General features: G+C 49.1%; 1 protein-coding gene across 8 annotated transcripts in view; it reads left to right on the top strand.

Moving 5' to 3' along the window:
* Window positions 1-18,522, top strand: part of LOC128409548 (zinc finger protein OZF-like) — a 317,248-nt gene that overhangs the window by 273,116 nt on the left and 25,610 nt on the right. Inside the window, exons 1-3 of one of the 8 annotated variants that reach the window (XM_053380115.1) lie at window positions 7,917-8,144; window positions 9,621-9,765; window positions 13,348-13,521. The exons of 1 other annotated variant lie outside the window; for it this stretch is intronic. In XM_053380115.1, the coding sequence (XP_053236090.1) occupies window positions 13,389-13,521 (133 nt within the window). In that variant the 5' untranslated portion in view covers window positions 7,917-8,144; window positions 9,621-9,765; window positions 13,348-13,388. Of the gene's footprint in view, window positions 1-7,916; window positions 8,149-9,070; window positions 9,385-9,620; window positions 9,766-12,264; window positions 12,363-13,347; window positions 13,522-18,522 lie in introns of those variants that run through there. 6 more of the 8 variants (XM_053380118.1, XM_053380117.1, XM_053380116.1 and 3 more) reach the window with 6 other exon arrangements.

Genomic DNA, 18,522 nt, shown 5'->3' with positions numbered 1-18,522 from the left:
CAGAGCTAGCCTGACGGAACCGACAACATTGCAAAGGAATCCTAAATGCATTGAAAGCACACGCCAGTTGGAAAAATCTATATTACCAAAGCTGTATTCATCGGATGAAAGGACATGGTGTTTGACATGATTGAGAATCGTGGACTCAGCGACGGAGAATTATAAAGCGTCAAAATCGAGAGGTGGAAAACATGGAAACGACGAGGAGAGTCAGAACTGAGATGTGGAGATATGCTTCAGAGATCCAGACCGTGGGGAGCTCCAAAAAATTAATAATTATAATTTGATGTATAATTTGGATTTTTTTTATTTTAGTTTTTTTATTTTAATTGGAGTATTACGATTGGATATATTAATTGGAGGTTTTTTATTGGAAAATCAATAAAAAAAGATTAAAAAATAAAGCACATGCTCACCCCCCACCAGACCCCTGGGAACTCTAGTTTTAGGGTGCTGGGAACTGCAGAATTGTTGTTCATGCATTCAATCTGCATACTGCCCTTCATCCGAAGACCGCGGGGCTGATCAGAGCATAGAAATACGAGACAAAAGGCGCAAAATGCATATATGAAGGACATGAAGAAAGCAAAACAATCAACACCCCCCCCCCCGCTTCCAAAACACACACAAATTTAAAAGGACATAGGACATTATAGGGGATTGGAATGCTAAAGTAGGGAATCAAGAGATAAAAGGAACAACTGGCAAGTTTGGCCTTGGAGATCAAAACGAAGCAGGGCAAAGGCTAATCGAGTTCTGTCAAGAGAACAAGCTGGTCATCACAAACACGCTTTTCCAACAACACAAGAGACGACTCTACACATGGACATCACCAGATGGGCAGTATCGAAATCAGATTGATTATATTCTCTGCAGCCAAAGATGGAGAAGCTCTATACAGTCAGCAAAAACAAGACCTGGAGCTGACTGTGGCTCAGATCATCAGCTTCTTATAGCAAAATTCAAGCTTAAACTGAAGAAAGTAGGAAAAACCACTGGGCCGGTAAGATACAATCTAAGTCAAATCCCTTATGAATACACAGTGGAAGTGACGAACAGGTTTAAGGATTTAGATTTGGTGGACAGAGTGCCTGAAGAACTATGGATGGAGGCTCGTAACATTGTACAGGAGGCAGCAACGAAAACCATCCCAATGAAAAGGAAATGCAAGAAAGCAAAGTGGCTGTCCAACGAGGCCTTACAAATAGCGGAGGAGAGAAGGCAAGCAAAATGCAAGGGAGATAGTGAAAGATACAGGAAATTGAATGCAGATTTCCAAAGAATAGCAAGGAGAGACAAGAAGGCCTTCTTAAACGAGCAATGCAAAGAAATAGAGGAAAACAACAGAATAGGAAGAACCAGAGATCTGTTCAAGAAAATTGGAGATATGAAAGGAACATTTCGTACAAAGATTACCATAATAAAGGACAAAAGTGGTAAGGACCTAACAGAAGCAGAAGACATCAAGAAGAGGTGGCAAGAATACACAGAGGAATTATACCAGAAAGATATGGATGTCTCGTACACCCCAGGTAGTGTGGTTGCTGACCTTGAGCCAGACATCCTGGAAAGTGAAGTCAAATGGGCCTTAGAAAGCACTGCAAATAACAAGGCCAGTGGAAGTGATGGTATTCCAGCTGAACTATTTAAAATTTTAAAAGATGATGCTGTTAAGGTGCTACACTCAATATGCCAGCAAATTTGGAAAACTCAGCAGTGGCCAGAAGATTGGAGAAGATCAGTCTACATCCCAATCCCAAAGAAGGGCAGTGCCAAAGAATGCTCCAACTACCGCACAATTGCACTCATTTCACACGCTAGCAAGGTTATGCTTAAAATTCTACAAGGAAGGCTCAAACAGTATGTGGATCGAGAACTCCCAGAAGTGCAAGCTGGATTTAGAAGAGGCAGAGGAACCAGAGACCAAATTGCAAACATGCGCTGGATTATGGAGAAAGCTAGAGAGTTCCAGAAAGACATCTACTTCTGCTTCATTGACTATGCAAAAGCCTTTGACTGTGTCGACCACAGCAAACTATGGCAAGTTCTTAAAGAAATGGGAGTGCCTGATCACCTCATCTGTCTCCTGAGAAATCTCTATGTGGGACAAGAAGCTACAGTTAGAACTGGATATGGAACAACTGATTGGTTCAAAATTGGGAAAGGCGTACGACAAGGCTGTATTTTGTCTCCCTGCTTATTTAATTTATACGCAGAATACATCATGCGAAAGGCTGGGCTGGATGAATCCCAAGCTGGAATTAAGATTGCCGGAAGAAATATCAACAACCTCAGATATGCAGATGACACAACCTTGATGGCAGAAAGTGAGGAGGAATTAAAGAACCTTTTAATGAGGGTGAAAGAGGAGAGCGCAAAATATGGTCTGAGGCTCAACATCAAAAAAACGAAGATCATGGCCACTGGTCCCATCACCTCCTGGCAAATAGAAGGGGAAGAAATGGAGGCAGTGAGAGATTTTACTTTCTTGGGCTCCATGATCACTGCAGATGGTGACAGCAGCCACGAAATTAAAAGACGCCTGCTTCTTGGGAGAAGGGCAATGACAGGCCTAGACAGCATCTTGAGAAGTAGAGACGTCACCTTGCCAACAAAGGTCCGTATAGTTAAAGCCATGGTTTTCCCAGTAGTGATGTATGGAAGTGAGAGCTGGACCATAAAGAAGGCTGATCGCCGAAGAATTGATGCTTTTGAATTATGGTGCTGGAGAAGACTCTTGAGAGTCCCATGGACTGCAAGAAGATCAAACGCATCCATTCTTAATGAAATCAGCCCTGAGTGCTCACTGGAAGGACAGATCGTGAAGCTGAGGCTCCAGTACTTTGGCCACCTCATGAGAAGAGAAGACTCCCTGGAGAAGACACTGATGCTGGGAAAGATGGAGGGCACAAGGAGAAGGGGGCGACAGAGGACGAGATGGTTGGATAGTGTTTTTGAGGTTACCAGCATGAGCTTGACCAAACTGCGGGAGGTAGTGGAGGACAGAGGTGCCTGGCATGCTCTGGTCCATGGGGTCACGAAGAGTCGGACACGACTAAACGACTAAACAACAAGGACAAACTGGCTAGAGAGGATAAACTACGTGTCCCAGAATCCGTTTCGTGAGGCGGAGGAGAGGATGGATGCCTTCTTGGGGGGGGGCAGCCAAAATCAATAGATGGGGGGTGATTTGAAGAGGGCCTGGAGCAGAGAAAAGCACCCAGGTCCCAGTCCTGGAGACACAGAAGGGAAGGGCCAGAAGGGGCTCTCCAAAGGCCATCCAGCCCCACCTCTTTTTAAAAAAAATATTCATTTTTCTTTTTCATTCATTACATACATCTCAATTTCTTACCATTCACTATATATTCCTCCCCCCCCCCTCCAGTGCTTCCCCCAACTTCTGCTTCTGGTTTGTTTCTCTTTTCACCCACTTTGACTTTCTCTGTTTCTGCAAATATAATATAAATGGTCCCCATTCTTTTTCAAAGTCGCTCTTGTCTTTCCCCCTTAATCTATGTCATTTCTGCCCTTCTCTTGACTCTCAGTTTAAATGGGATTTCTTTAAAGATGTCAACTTTCTGTCTCCCCACCACTTTCTGTCCCTCAACTTTAGTAGGAATGACCTGCTAAAGCACCGAACGATCCCAGAACTGGAAGGGAACCCCAAAGGCCATCCAGTCGACCCCCCTCTGCAGCCCTTCTTCAATGTAGGCTTCAGAGATATTAAGGACATGGAGGTACATCCTGTCTAATTCTCTTTTTCCCTTTCTGCATCTCTCTGTTTTTGGTTGAGCAAAGAAATGACTGAGCTTGGAGATGGAGCGGATTCCACGACTGAGCCAAATTAAATCCATTCCTGGAACGAGCCAGGCTTTTTGAATCTCCGGGTCCCATAAATAAGTTAGATAATACCAGCCAAAAAAGGCAGTAACTCCCTTCCCTTCTTCCTCTTTCACAAGCAGTCATTTGCATTGTTCAATCATTTCAGGCTCAATTTCTTCCTCAGGCTAGGATTATTATTATTATTAATGATAATAATCCTGCCACATAACAGTAGATTGTAGGTTGTAGGTGGTGAATTGGAAAGGAAGAAGGAAGGAGACAACAAGAAAAATCCACATAATGGAGAAACCATATAAATATTCAGAGTGTGGAGAGAACTTTAGTCGGAGCTCCCAGTCCACTTCCCATCAAGGAAAGCTCTTCGTTCAGAAGGAGAGCCTCACTTCACATGAAAGAACTAACGGGGGGAAGAAATAAGTGCTTGAAATGTGAGGAAATCTTCCTTCGCAGCTCCACCCACAATTCCCATGAGATACCTCATCCAGGGGAGTGTTTGGAAAAAGCTTCATGCAGGTCAGAAACCAGATCAGTGCTTGGAATGTGGAAAGAGCTTCATTCAGGTGGTGAATCTAATTTTCCATGAAATATTTCTTTCTGTTTAGAATGTGGAAAAAGCTTCAACTAGGAAACCAGTCTCAATTTCCATTAAATAAAACGCAGCAGGGATAATCAGAGAATCTTAGCAAATGGTATAAGGCATGTGGTCTAACTGGTATTAGGAAACTTCATGAGGCATTAAGGGGAGAGAGAGCGTTGACCCGGAGTAAGGCAGGAATCCAGAGTCGCAGAATGGTCAGGGGCCCCCAAGGGGCATCTGTCCCACCCCAATCCCGCTCCCCCCTCACCTTCTTGGGGTCTCCGGCCTCCTCCCGCCCGGCGGCCCTTCCTTCCTCCATGGCTGCCGCTCTCCTCTCTCTCCCAAACCCACGTGGAAAGCCAGGCTGCCGGCTCCAGACGCCCACTTCCGGGTGCTTCCTCCCACCTCGACCAATCGCCGCGCACAGAGCGCCCAGCTCTCCACCAATCGCCGCGCGAGGGGGGCCGTCCCGGAAATGAAGCCACCGCGGAGGCCTAGGAGGCGCTCTGAGAAAGGGGAGAGGCCATGTTGGGTCAGGGCAGCCCGTTCTTCCATGTTTGGAGCGGGAGGAAGGGCCCGCGGCCATCTTGAATGAGGGCAGTTTGGCGCCTGACTGTTATGTATAGATACATACATAGCTATGTACATATTATATATATAATAGTTTAATATAGATAGGGAATTGATAGACGTAGGTGGTATATAGATATACGGCAGCTGCCGGATGCCCCCCTTGGTTGGGCCTGTGATGGACAGCAGAGCCAGGCCAGTCAGCGGACTTCGTCCCTCAGAAATTCCCCCAGGGGGCGGGAGCCTCACTCTGATTGGCTGCCAAGCCAACGGGAGGCGGAGCCAGCCCTTTTGGCGGGAAAAGGCAAGGCGCCTTTTCTGAGGGATGGTCTGAGGGGGGAGCTTGGAGGGGAAGGTGGGGAGGAGAGGAAGAGGAGTCAGGCGGGAGTTCAAGGGGAGAAGCTGGGGGGAGGGAAGGGAGACCCCCAAGAAGGAGGGCTGAGGGGACCCCCTGGGTGTGGGGGGCGGACTGAGAGGGGGAGCGGAGGGAGACCCCCAAGAAGGAGGGCTGAGGGGACCCCCTGGGTGTGGGGGGGCGGACTGAGAGGGGGGAGCGGAGGGAGACCCCCAAGAAGGAGGGCTGAGGGGACCCCCTGGGGGTGGGGGCGGACTGAGAGGGGGAGCGGAGGGAAAGGGCCCCTCGCTCAGGAACCCCCCAAGTCTGACTCTGCCAGGGACACAACTCAGTCAAGGAAGGAGAGGGAAGAAGGGGCAGAAACGGAGTCCAGCATTTGACCACCATGTCTAGAAAGCGGAACATCGGCCTGAGAAGAGAGGCTGTGCCTGGACTTCTGCGTTTAATGCCCTGACAGCCTCAAAGTTGAGGCAAGAAGTTGACTTCTGCCTGAAAGTACCTGAAACTGTTCTTAACCTGAGGTACCACTTTAGCTAATGGGGCCTCCCGCTGCTGCCGCACGATTTCTGTTCTCATCCTGAAGCAAAGTTCTTAACCTCAAGCACTATTTCTGGGTTAGCGGAGTCTGTAACCCGAGGTACCACTGTAGTACTATTCTCCTCCTTGGGCCTCTGAGACAGAGAGGGGCTTTCCCTCCTGGCCCCCTTCGCAGACCCCGGCAGATCCCCCAAGGCCCCTTGCCTGGCGTCTCCCAACGGAGAGGCCAACATGGCGAGGAGAGAGGCTGCCCAGCGGAGGCCAAGCCATCATGGCAGGAAGGCGGCTGAGGACCAAAGGTGCCGTCCTCCTTCAGCCGGGAGGAGAGACCCCGAGAGCGTGGGACCCCCGAGGCCCACAGGGGAGCCATGGCGTCTCTGGGAGCAGCTGGGGCTCCGGAAAAAACAAAATGGCGTTCCCGCCTATTTCGGAAAAACACCATCTCTTGGCCCTGCTGCCTCCATGGTCTCCTCCTGGGCCTCCCTGGCCATGGGGGGAATCCAGCTGCCCCCAAATAATGAGGGAGAAGAGAAACGGGAAGAGAAGTAAGGAGAAATGAAGGATAAGCTGGGAGGGGGAGCAGCCAAGAGGGAAACTCAGGTGGGAAACTCCCTCAGGAAACCGGGCGAAGGAGAGGAGGAGGCCCAGGGGAATCTGAAAGCGGATTGGCCAACTGTCCAGTGCAGAGGCCTCTGATTGGTCCATCCCTGCTCTGGGGTGGGAAATGGGGTCAGATAGTTCTGGGATCCCAGTAGAAACTGGTTTTCTGGCAGGAAACATGGAAAGGATGGCAGGTGTCACTCTTCCTTTGAACTGGAGTCCGGAGTCAGCTCTGTCAGACTTCTTTCTGGAATAAGAAACGCTCTCCTTTCCTGCTGGGTCCCAAACAGGGGCAAGTCAAGCTCAACGCCACCTCCAACCCCCTCCCCACTTTAAAAGCACCATTTTGAGAAGCAGCAACTCTCAAATACGAAGAAATCAGCACCTCCACCTGCTAACATCCCCCCCCCGCTTGGTTTTCAGGGAGGGCTTTTCTTAGCCCTCATCCCCCCCAATTCAAAATAAGGGGCAGGCTGGCTGGAGACCCTTCCCTCCAACCCCCTTACCATTATTTAATGGCATCCCGTTTGTATGTATTCCCCTTGTCCCAAAAGAGCCTCAGCTTCAGGGGTGTCTTCTGAATGAGCTGCCAGGAGAAGGCACCTCAGCCTGACTCTCCAGTGGCAGAAGGTTCCCTAGGACACTCCAGGCTCAACGTGGGTCAAACGCTGAGGAAAACTTCTTGGAGCAACTTTTGGGAAAAGGGGAATACATATAACCGGGATGCCATTAAATAACGGTAAAGGGGTTGGGAAATGGGAGTGCCTGATCACCTCATCTGTCTCCTGAGAGATCTCTATGTGGGACAAGAAGCTACAGTTAGAACTGGATATGAAACAACCGATTGGTTCAAAATTGGGAAAGGAGTACGACAAGGCTGTATATTGTCTCCCTGCTTATTTAACTTATATGCAGAATTCATCATGCGAAAGGCTGGGCTGGATGATTCCGAAGCCGGAATTACGATTGCCAGAAGAAATATCAACAACCTCAGATACGCAGATAACACAACTTTGATGGCAAAAAGTGAGGAGGAACTAAAGAACCTTTTAATGAGGGTGAAAGAGGAGAGCGCAAAATATGGTCTGAAGCTCAACATCAAAAAGCTAAGATCATGGCCACTGGTCCCATCACCTCCTGGCAACTAGAAGGGGAAGAAATGGAGGCAGTGAGAGATTTTAATTTCTTGGGCTCCAGGATCACTGCAGATGGTGACAGCAAAATAGAGCCCATAATCCCAGGATCTCTGAAATGCACAAATAAATGCACAGGATGGTCCAGATTGAACTCTTCCACGGATAAATGTTTGCCACGTCCAAAATGGAAGGGAAGAGCAGAGCAGGGTCCTCAAAAGAGCCGCAGGGGTTTGGGATCTACGCATTCAGCTGCCCAAGGCACTTGCTAAGGCCTAGATCTGGGCTCCTGGGAGGGCAGGCTCTAAGCGCAGCAGCAGATCTGCCGGCAGGCAGAGGGAAGGGCAGGCTCGGTGCGCTCGGTTTTGCAAGGGTTAAAAGGAGCAGAGCTGGATTCCTAGAGAGGACGGGAAGTGAAGGGGGTGAAGGTCCTCCATCGCTAAATTCCCTCCCTCCCCCACCCCTTCCTGCAGGCAGAGAGGAGGCTGCTTTCTTCTCTCTCCTTTGCAAAAGCCCCTTCTGGAATGCGGTGAGTCCCCTATTTCCTCCCTCTGAGGGTGCAATGGGGAGAAGGGGGTCCCAGGGGTGCAGGGAGGGGGCATGGGGGTCCCTTCTCAGATCATGCATGGTGGGGGAGACCCCCAAGTCAGGGAGCAGAGGGTCCTCCCTTGTCCTCTCTGCCAAGCCAGGGAGGGGGGGAGATCGCAGGAGGTCTGCAGCTCTGTTCTTCCTTGGGATCCAGATGCTGTCTTCCTCTTTAGGGAGGGGGCTTGGGGTCAAGGAAAAGTGGGCAGGTAAAGAAACCCCCTTCAGATTTAGGGATTATTATGATATGGAATGGGACGCGGGTGGCGCTGTGGGTTAAACCACAGAGCCTAGGACTTGCCGATCAGAAGGTAGGTGGTTCGAATCCCCGTGGCGGGGGGGGGGGGGGAGAGCTCCCGTTGCTCGGTCCCAGCTCCTGCCCACCTAGCAGTTCAAAAGCGCGTCTAAGTGCAAGTAGATAAATTGGTACTGTAGCAGGAAACCGCCCCCCCATCATTCAGTTTGTACAAACTTCATACACACTCACACTCACACTCACACTCACACACTACATATGCTACGCTTCTGTTATAAATTCATAGAAAATCAACCATGCATCGGATTTGCACTGTTCCACTTTTATTTTACTCCATGAAGGAAGGACTACAAAATGGGGAAGGTTTGATACAGGGCAGCCATAATCCCTTCACCATCCCAGCACATCCACAGGAACCCTGCCCAGTTGCTATGCCAACCCTGATGGTCCCAGACAGAAGACCATCAAGATCACAAAGAACTTCCATATGGGAGTGGATTCAGCACAGACTGGAACAAAGGACAATGATCAGATCTTCCCTCAGGGGGCAGGAAACTGCGACTACCTTTTGTCTTCTGAAAATGACTCATGAGGAGGGGGGAGAAGGGAATCAGCCAGGTGACAGGACACTCGGGTTACCACCACAACTCCTCCCTCAACCCCTCCTTTCTGTAATGTATGCATGATGTTTCTGGGGGTGGGCTTGACCTAGAGGATGGGAATTTCAAAAGTTTTTATAAGGTCTTGCACACCATTTTTCTGTGTCTTTCCTCTCACCTGCAAGTGAGGGGAACACCCTGTTGCAACAGTTCAATAAAGGCCAAGCCTACAGGCTGCTGTTTTGCTCCAAGTTATCCTGGTTGGTGTCTTTGTTTTTGTCCAAGGGAGCCCTCGGATTTTTCTGGTAACAGTACCACTCCAGCGGAAGGTAAATGGCGTTTCCGTGTGCTGCTCTGGTTCGCCAGAAGTGGCTTAGTCATGCTGGCCACATTTATACAAGGATTAAGACCCATCATTAAAATACACAACAAAATTGTTCCAGTAAGATACTGAAATAAGCATGCAAGAAAAGAATACTATTAAAACAATGCAGCTATTAAGAGGCAGAAAAGAACAGAGCAATGTGTAGGAAAATATCATCTTTATGCTTCTTTTTTCTCTTAGGGTCCAGTGTGCTTTGAAGACGTAGCTGTTCCTTTCACAGAGACTGGGCTTTGCTGGATCCTGACCAGAGAGCTCTGCAGAAGGAAGTCAAGGAGGAGAACCCCGGGATCATGGCCTCTGGTAAGGCTCCCTGCTGGATCATAAGATCAGTTTTGAAATTCCATACAGATCTCTGTAGGACAAACCTCCTCTATTTTGAGGGAGCCCAATAGCGCCACCTGCAGCATCTGAGATGTTAACACACCCACAACTCTCGTGGAATGGAAAACTCTCCATAGGAGATGTATCTCCTGTTCTGTCTGGGAATATTCTTCCAACAGTCCTGCCTTTTTAAACCAGGATAAGGCTGGTCTGAGCTGCCCAGGCCTTCTTCAATGTAGGCTTCAGAGATCTCAGGGATGTGGAGGTACATCCTGTCTAATTTTCTCAAATTGTTTTCTCAAAAAAGAAATCCCTTCTTCCTCTTTCACAAGCAGTCATTTGCATTGTTCAATCATTTCAGGCTCAATTTCTTCCTCAGCCTAAACATAATAATAATAATAATAATACTGCCATATAACAGCAGATTGTAGGTGGTGAATTGGAGAGGAAGAAGAAGGGAGACAACCAAGAGAATCCTCACAATGGAGAAACCATATAAATATTCAGAGTGTGGAGAGAATTTCAGTCGGAGCTCCCGGTCCCCTTCCCATCAAGGAAAGCTCTTCGTTCAGAAGGAGAGCCTCACTTCACATGAAAGAATTAACGGGGGGGGGGATTAGTGCTTGAAATGTGGAAAAAGCTTCCTTCGCAGCCCCATTCTCGATTCCCATGAGATACTTCATACAGGGGAGTGTTTGGAAAAAGCTTCACCTGGAAAACCAGTCTCAGTTTCCATTAAATAAATCACAGAATTTCAGAAAATGGTATAACCGGTATCAGGAAACTTGATGAGGAACTAAGGGGAAAGACAGTGTTGACCCAGAGTAGTTACAAAATTTATGTTCTCTCCCCGAGTGCCACAGACCCTCCTCCAAAGAGAGCTTCTCTAAGAAAGCACAAGCAAAAATTACTCATTTTTACGTGAATAAGGAAAATGAGGAGGTGGCTAAGAAACAGCAGGAGCCAGATCCTATTACTGACCTTATAGGATCTCTCAGCAGCTCTGAGGATGAGCAGAAAGAGGTTTTGGGCCCAGGCAGCTCAACTGCTAAGTCATCTCTGGCACTGAGACCAGGAGCTCAAGCGACTCAAGGCCAAATTCAGGCTAAACAAGTAGAGGAACTAATCTGAAAGAAAAATTCAAAATTAAAGCAAGTATAAAAGACTGCTACTCCCAAATTTCTGGGACCAAAGAGGGATTATCAGTCACTGGGTGGCTTGTAGTACTAAGAGAGGACATGGAACGCATAAAATCCTTTTTGGCTGACTGTAATAAAATTCTTACCATCCTGATAGATACTTGTAAAACCTTCTGAATAAAATCTAGCAGAGTCTGTGGCGCCAGATAATACAACAATATCTCTTTCCCTACCATTAAAAATAGATCAATAAGGGAAGTTTGATTCGTCCACATGGCAAAAGGAGGTCTAAAAGTACAAAGAAGAGCAAAAATGTTAAAAATTTTAAAAATAGTGCAATATTAAAAAGTTGACTTAAAAATACTTTTTAACTTACTTAAGAGTAGCTCATGCTCTGGATCCAGACAGAGCACTAATTCGTTCTCAGATGTCCATTCTTAATCTGAAACTGTTCTTAACCTGAAGTGCCACTTTAGCTAATGGGGCCAACCGCTGCCGCCGCACCACCAGAGCACGATTTCTGTTCTCATCCTGAAGCAAAGTTCTTAACCCGAGGTACTATTTCTAGGTTAGCGGAGTCTGTAAGCTGAAGCGTATGTAACTGAAGCGTATGTAACCCGAGGTACCACTGTACTGGAATTTGCACACCAGATCCTTATATCAATATGAAACGATATGCAAGGTTATCAAATGGTCTGATGTTCTGACAAAAGCCAGAACAAAACCAACTAGGAAGAGGGTTTTCATAAAAAAGAATTGGAAATGGGTGCTGTCTCAAAATAAGCTACTTCTCTCAAGCTACTTAATCCTTTAGGTATCTTCTCACAAGAGGAGTGTAAAGTTTGTGAATATAGTGTATATAGTATAAAGTTTGTGAATATAGTGTATAAGTACAGAGAATATCTATGGAGGAGTGGTGTATTAGTCTCAAGATTATTCCAAAATGTGGCATCACCAGCTCCTCTGCTTCCACATGCAGCAACACCTCCAAAAAGTCCTCAATCCAAGGCAGACTATTATCCTTTAGTTGACATATACTCTGCAGGTGACAATCCTGACTAGTCAGCTGACCTGGACCCCAAGGAACCCCATAACTCAGACAGCCCTGGGAAGGACCTACTTGACAGAACTGAAAAGAATTGATTACATGCCTCCTGTGCTCTGCCACAAGAAGCCCAGAATGAAATACTCTCAGATTTGACCTCTGACGTTCCTGCCTAATAAGTTTGAAGAATGAACATAAGGGCTCATGCAAGTAGAACTTGACCCTTTGTGCTCCAGATCCAGCCCACCAGAATGAACCCTCTTTCCTACCAATTGGAGATGAAAAGCTTCCCCGAATATTTGGTCCCCATGCAAGAGACAAATATGGCCGCAACATCTGCCTGGCTTGCAATGAGAGAGCTCAAAGAGCGTCAACAGGACTCTCCATAGAAAGCACCAAGCATGGGGCCACTTACATGTATTAGCTACTCGTCTGTTTTCTGTCCATGCTCTGGGGTTGCAATTTTCATGCTTAGGGACAGGATGGTAACTCGTTTTGCCACCAAGTTCTGTCCATAAGCCCCAATGAGTTCAATGGGATCTACTCTCAGGTCCCTACTGTACAGACCATGCCAGCCTTACAAAGTGGGGTGAGGAGCAAAGAGCTGAAATTGGAATCACTGGAATTGCTTAGCAATGGGGCTTTTGAGGCTTCAGGTTCCGGTCTGCCTTAATGGATGCTGCTCCCACGATAGCAGAGATTGTTAGCAAAGAATAAACAGATGATTTGAGGGTAATTGTCCTTAATTAAAGCTGCATGCTGGAACAGATGGAACAAGATAATAAACCACTAAATTTAGACAGATACAAAGCCGAAACAATTTGAACTGGAAAGAAGACTTGCGTTGATGAAAAATGTATGTTGTTGGGGAGGGGGGAGCCTTTACCCTTTCTTTATATATATATCATGTTTGTAACATAAATGATTCGGCAGCACACACACCCCGAATGCTAACAAACTGATAAAAAGCAAGAGGAGATACAAGAGAATGGGATTGTATTTATGGATTACAACAGAAAAGCGAACTATGTGACAAAATTGAAATGGATTTAAAGCCTCAAACTTTCACTGTATTGCTATGGAAGGAAATGGAGTTTAGTTTTGATGATCGGCCAAGGCTTGATGACAGGATGGTGACTGGTTTTGGCACCAAGTTCTGTCCATAAGCCCCATTGAATTCAATGGGATCTACTCTCAGGTCACTACTGTGCATAACATGTCAGCCTTACGAAATGGGGTGAGGAGCAAACAGGGGAAACTGCAAGCACTGGAGGTGTTTACAAATGGGGCTTCTGTTGGGAAGGGGCCGCCCCATTTGTGCTTCTCCAGGGGCAGGAGAATATCTAGGGCAGGAGAATCCCTGCAGGGCCTCAGGCTCCCTTTGCTTCTTCCTCTCTTCCAGGACCCTGCAGCTCGTTTTGGCTCCTTGACTCCTCAGGAAGGATGAAAGAGACGGATCCTGCAAAGCTAGCGAGGATGGAAGGGGGAAGATGGACGGTAGACCTGGTTAGGTTGTCTCCTGCTTCCCTCCTCACAACCTTTGAGCATTCCCTCCCAGTGACCTCCGAGAGATCTGGTGAGTCCCAGGGGAGTGGAGATGGGGACAAGTATGGATGGAGCCAGAGAGGAATTGGGGCTTCCTCAGCTAGGGGGTGGGGGGAGGCAGGCAGGCGGATGGAGATGGAGAAGGGGAGCACCTTTTCGGGCTCCTCCACCTGCCTGCCTGCCTGCTCCTTTGTCATCTGCAGGCAATTTGTTTTTTTTTATATAATGATATTTTATTGGATTTTAACAAAACAGATAAAAAAGTTTACAAAATCTTAAACAATAAATTCAACACAAAAAAACTTAGAAAAAACATAAAGAAGAAAAACAAAAAAAACAAGAAAAAACAAGAAAATCAAAAATCTCTCTTTTCAGTTTCTCACCATTTTTCCCTTTTTAACTTATTTTCCTGACTCCCTCCCACCTCCCTCTTTGTATTCCAATTAACGATATGTTCAGCAAATTCATACCTCTTATCTTACCCTTGATTATATATCCCCATATAATATCCTCATATTTTCATTTTTAATCAAACCATTTTTTGCCAATTCTTATTTCACCTTATTTCTCAAACCACTTCTTTTTTACAATAATTTCATTAATTTCATTAATTTTATCTTGTCCTCAAATCATTAAACTTTCAAAATTTAAACTAAATTTTGCTAGAGCCGATTACATCCTTTCCAACATCTTTTAATATTTCATTAGTATTAAACTAATTCCATAGATTTAAATTAATTACACAAGACATTTCTCATTCTAGATTAGTCCAGCGCCCCTTTTCCTGGTTCACGGCAATGTCAGTCCATATATCATTATATCCATATCAGTCAGGTGTTCTAATATCCGAGGCTCTCAAATCATATCCAAGCCCCTTCTGCGAGTTTTCTTGTTCCTGTTTGTAGTTACATACATCCTTGATCCCTGTTGAGTTCTTTCGCCTTTCCTTCTCTTTCTCCTTGGGGGTCCAATCACCGGGTGATTCCGTACAGTAACATTCTTCCTTTCCTTTTCTCCAATTGTCCAATTCCCCGGTGTTGCACTCCCCAGTGTTTAGTTTGTAATCCAAGAAGTAATTGTTCCAAAAAAATTCTTCCACTCGTTTCACAGTCCCACCAAAGATAAAAATTTTCTTAAATCCAAAGTTTGGCCAGTGTCCTCCAAAGTCCGTCCTCTGTATCTCCATCTTTCTCTGACCTTGCAGTTGCCCTATTGAATCTGTCTCCTGCTGTCAGCGCTGCCCAAGGTCCCAGCTCACACAAGACCAACGCTGCTCCTTGCTCAAGTTTAAAAGTCTTTATTGAAGTTCAGTCTCATTTCTAGACGCGCAGCGCGCAACGCTACATCTATCCGTCAGACCGTAGAACTCCCATCTGAGTCTCCTCCCCCCTGACACCAGCTTAAGATTCTAGCCTTACTCCACCTCTTCCTCTGTTCCTTCTTTCTCTGGGTCTTTCTGCTAGTCGGAGTCTCAGCCCTCCGAGATTCTTCTGACGCTGATTCTCCCGACTCCTCCCCCCCCCTCTTTCGGGCTTTAGGACCTGGCTCCCAATCCGGGTTTTCTGCTGTCCCGCGCTCCTCCACATTTGAACTTGGCGCGCGCGCGCAGCCTCCCACTTTCCTTCTGACCGTTACACTTGTGTCACTGCTCCCCCTTTCGGGGAGGCTAGCTGGACCTGGCCTTCCCTCCGTCTCCCCACTCCCCGATGGAGGAGAAGCTGGTCCTGACTCACGTGACTCTTCCCCCCCACTGTGCTCTGGTGGGGGAACTGGCCCTACTGCTCCGCTACTCCCTTGGGACTCCCCTCTGGTTCCTTGTTTATGGATCGTCCCCTCTGGGATTCGCCTCACCCTTACCATAGGCGCCCCCTCCTGGGAATCTTCAGATTCGCTGGAGAAGCTCATGGAATCTCTCGGTCCACTGTCATATTCCCCTACGCTCCCCTCTGATTCCTCTCCTCCGCTCTCTATTTGCTCTCTCCCCTGCTCTTCTGCTCCTGAACCTCTGACATCCATCCCACCCTCGAAGCCCCCCCTTCCCCCCTCCCCCTCTTCGGGTGTGGGTTCCAGGTGCTCCAGCGCTGGGGGTGTGAGTACTGGCTTCCGTTCTCTCCCCCTGGTGTGCAACCGGCCAGCGGGATCAGGCCCCCCCACGATGGGTTCGTCGCCGTCGACTTCCTCTGCTTCCATTTCTCTGCTGTCGTGCTCAAAACCAAGATCCTCCCCCCACACGTCCATGTCCTCCTCTCCACCCGGTCCCTCGGGTGAGGCTGTGTGCAAGGGCCCCCTCAGCAGTTCCCTGCTCCACCCCACTTCTGGTTGAGTGTCCCACCAATAGGAGCGGTCCGTGGCAAACCCCGAGAGCGACCCCTCCGGGGAGCTCATCCCCGGCGTCGGCTCCTCATCTGAGGAGAAACCCTGGAACGTGCTGGCTGACAGTGTGGGTGTGAAAAGCCAGTCGTCGAAATACTCCTCCGGCATGGGTCTGTGTGGGAAGATCGAATGGAACTCGTCTTTGAGGTAGTGCTCCTCCACGGCGTAGCACGGCACCCACTCGTTGGCGCTGGCCGGAGTACCCTCCCTGGCGAGGAGATATTCAACTCCCTCTTCCCCCCATCTGGAGTCCAAAATCTGTGTGACCTCGTTGAGTGGGGTCGCCCTCTGTGGTCCCTCCCCTGTTGGCGATGGGCTACGTGGAGCTGGTGCGGTCCCTGGCGCCTGAAACCTGTGGGGCGCCTTGTAAGGCGTGAGCACTGACCTGTGAAAGACTGGGTGCATTCTGGAGCCCTCCGGGAGTGTCAACCGGTAGGCCACTGGATTGATTTGTGCCGCGACCTGGTAAGGTCCCAGCTGCTTGTGTCCTAGCTTCCTCTTAGCTAGCGTTCTGGCTGGCACTGCCTGAGCTGCTAACCAGACCCAGTCCCCTACCTGTATGTCTTCCCCAACCCTCCTGTGCCTGTCTGCCTGCATCTTGTAGGCGTGTTTCGCGAGTTCCAAGTGCCTTCGGAGTTGCTCATGGACCTCCTGTAACTCTGCGGCTAAGTGCTCTGCCCCCCGTGGCTCCCCCTCTGCCTTGGTCTCCAACCCCGGGAAGGTTCTGGGGTGGCGCCCATTGTTGGCGAAGAACGGTGTCACCCCTGTAGACCCGTGCTTCGTGTTGTTGTAGGCAAACTCGGCTAGCGGTAGGTAGTCCACCCAGGTCGAGGGCTGTTGATTGGCGTAGCATCGCAGGTACTGCTGCATGATGGCGTTGACCCTCTCCGCTTGTCCGTTGGTCTGCGGGTGTCGTGCCGACGCTAAGTTGATCTTGACGTTCAGGATGCCCAGCAGCTTCTGCCAGAAGTTCGAGATGAATTGGCGGCCCCGGTCGGACAGGATGGACCGCGGCAGGCCGTGAGCTTTGAACACGTGGTCTATGAACAACTTGGCGGTCTGTTCCGCTGTGGCCACCTTTGCGCACGGAATGAAATGCGCCATCTTGGTGAAGAGGTCTACGACCACGAGTACCGCTGTTTTGCCGCGCGAACTGGGCAGATCTGTAACAAAGTCCAGGGCCACTTTCTCCCATGGTTCGAGCGGCGTCTGCAGCGGTTCCAGCAGACCTGCCGGCTTCCTGTGTACTGGCTTGGCCCTTTGGCAGGTGTCACACCTGGAAACGTAATCCGCAACTTCTCCCCGCACCTTGGGCCACCAAAAGTCCCTGGTGACTAATTCCGCCGTCTTGTCCTTGCCGAAGTGCCCAGCGCTGGGCGCGTCGTGCAGCTGCTGCAAGACTCTCGCGCGAAGGTCGTCTCCCGGTACGTAGAGAGCCCCTTTGTGGAGGAGTAGTCCGTCGCGTATCTGGAACTCGTCGTCCCTCGCTGTGCCGTTTCACACCTCCTCCATCTTGGATTGCGCAAACGAATCCGCCTGTAGCGCGTGACGGACTGCGTCCAGGTCCACTGCGGCTGAAGCGCACGCCCACACCTCTGGTGCGAAAATGTGTTTGGCCGCTGCCGGTGCCGCTTCCTCGAGATACTGCGGCTTCCTGGATAGCGCATCCGCCATGACGTTGTTGTCTCCCGGGATGTATTCTATCCGGAAATCGAAATCTGCAAAGAACTCCGCCCAGCGGATGTGTCTCTGGTTCAGGAACTTCGCCGTGCGCCAGTACTCCAGGTTCTTGTGGTCCGTGCGGACCTGCACTGTGTGTCTGGCTCCGACGAGGAAGTGCCGCCACGCCTTGAAGGCTGCATGAATGGCCAGCAACTCCCTGTCCCAGATGGTGTAGTTCTGCTCTGACGTGCTGAGCTTCCTGGAGTAGAATGCGCACGGTCTCCAGTCCCCTTGCGGATCTTGCTGCAACAGGACCGCCCCCACCGCTCTGTCCGAGGCGTCCGTTTCAACCCTCATCGGTTTGCTGGGGTTTACGTGTAGCAGCTGTTCTTCGGACACGAAGAGACGCTTGAGCCTCCGAAAGGACTGCTCCGCCTGGTCCGTCCAGGTGAACTTCTTCTTCTTGGAGCTGAGGGTGTCCGTGATGGCCGCCGTCTCCTTCGCGAACCCCTTGATGAACTTGCGATAAAAGTTGGCGAAACCGACGAACTTCTGGACCTCCTTCCGGTTGCGCGGGCTCTTCCAGTCCAACACTGAGCGGACCTTGGCGCTGTCCATGGCAAGTCCCTTGTCGGACAGCTTGTAGCCCAGGAAATCCACCTCTGTCGTGTCGAACTGGCACTTCTCCAGTTTGGCATAAAGTCTGTGCTCCCGTAGTCTCTGCAGGACCTCCTTGACGTCCTCCTCGTGCGCCTCCTGCGAGTCCGAAAAGATCAGGATATCATCTAAAAAGCAGACGCACTTCTTGTAGAGGAGTCCCGCTAGCACGTGGTGCATGAAAGCTTGGAAACAATGGGAGCCATTTTGGAGACCAAACGGCATGACTCTGTATTCATAGGTTCCTAAAGGCGTAAACATGGCTGTCTTCCACTCGTCGCCCTCCCACATGCGTATAAGGTTGTAGGCCCCTCGTAGATCCAACTTGGTGAAGATCCGT

This window comes from Podarcis raffonei, chromosome 2, assembly GCF_027172205.1.
Source record: "Podarcis raffonei isolate rPodRaf1 chromosome 2, rPodRaf1.pri, whole genome shotgun sequence".
Taxonomy (NCBI): domain Eukaryota; kingdom Metazoa; phylum Chordata; class Lepidosauria; order Squamata; family Lacertidae; genus Podarcis; species Podarcis raffonei.
Note: the sequence above shows the minus strand (reverse complement) of the source record. Positions and strands in the feature narration are given on the sequence as shown.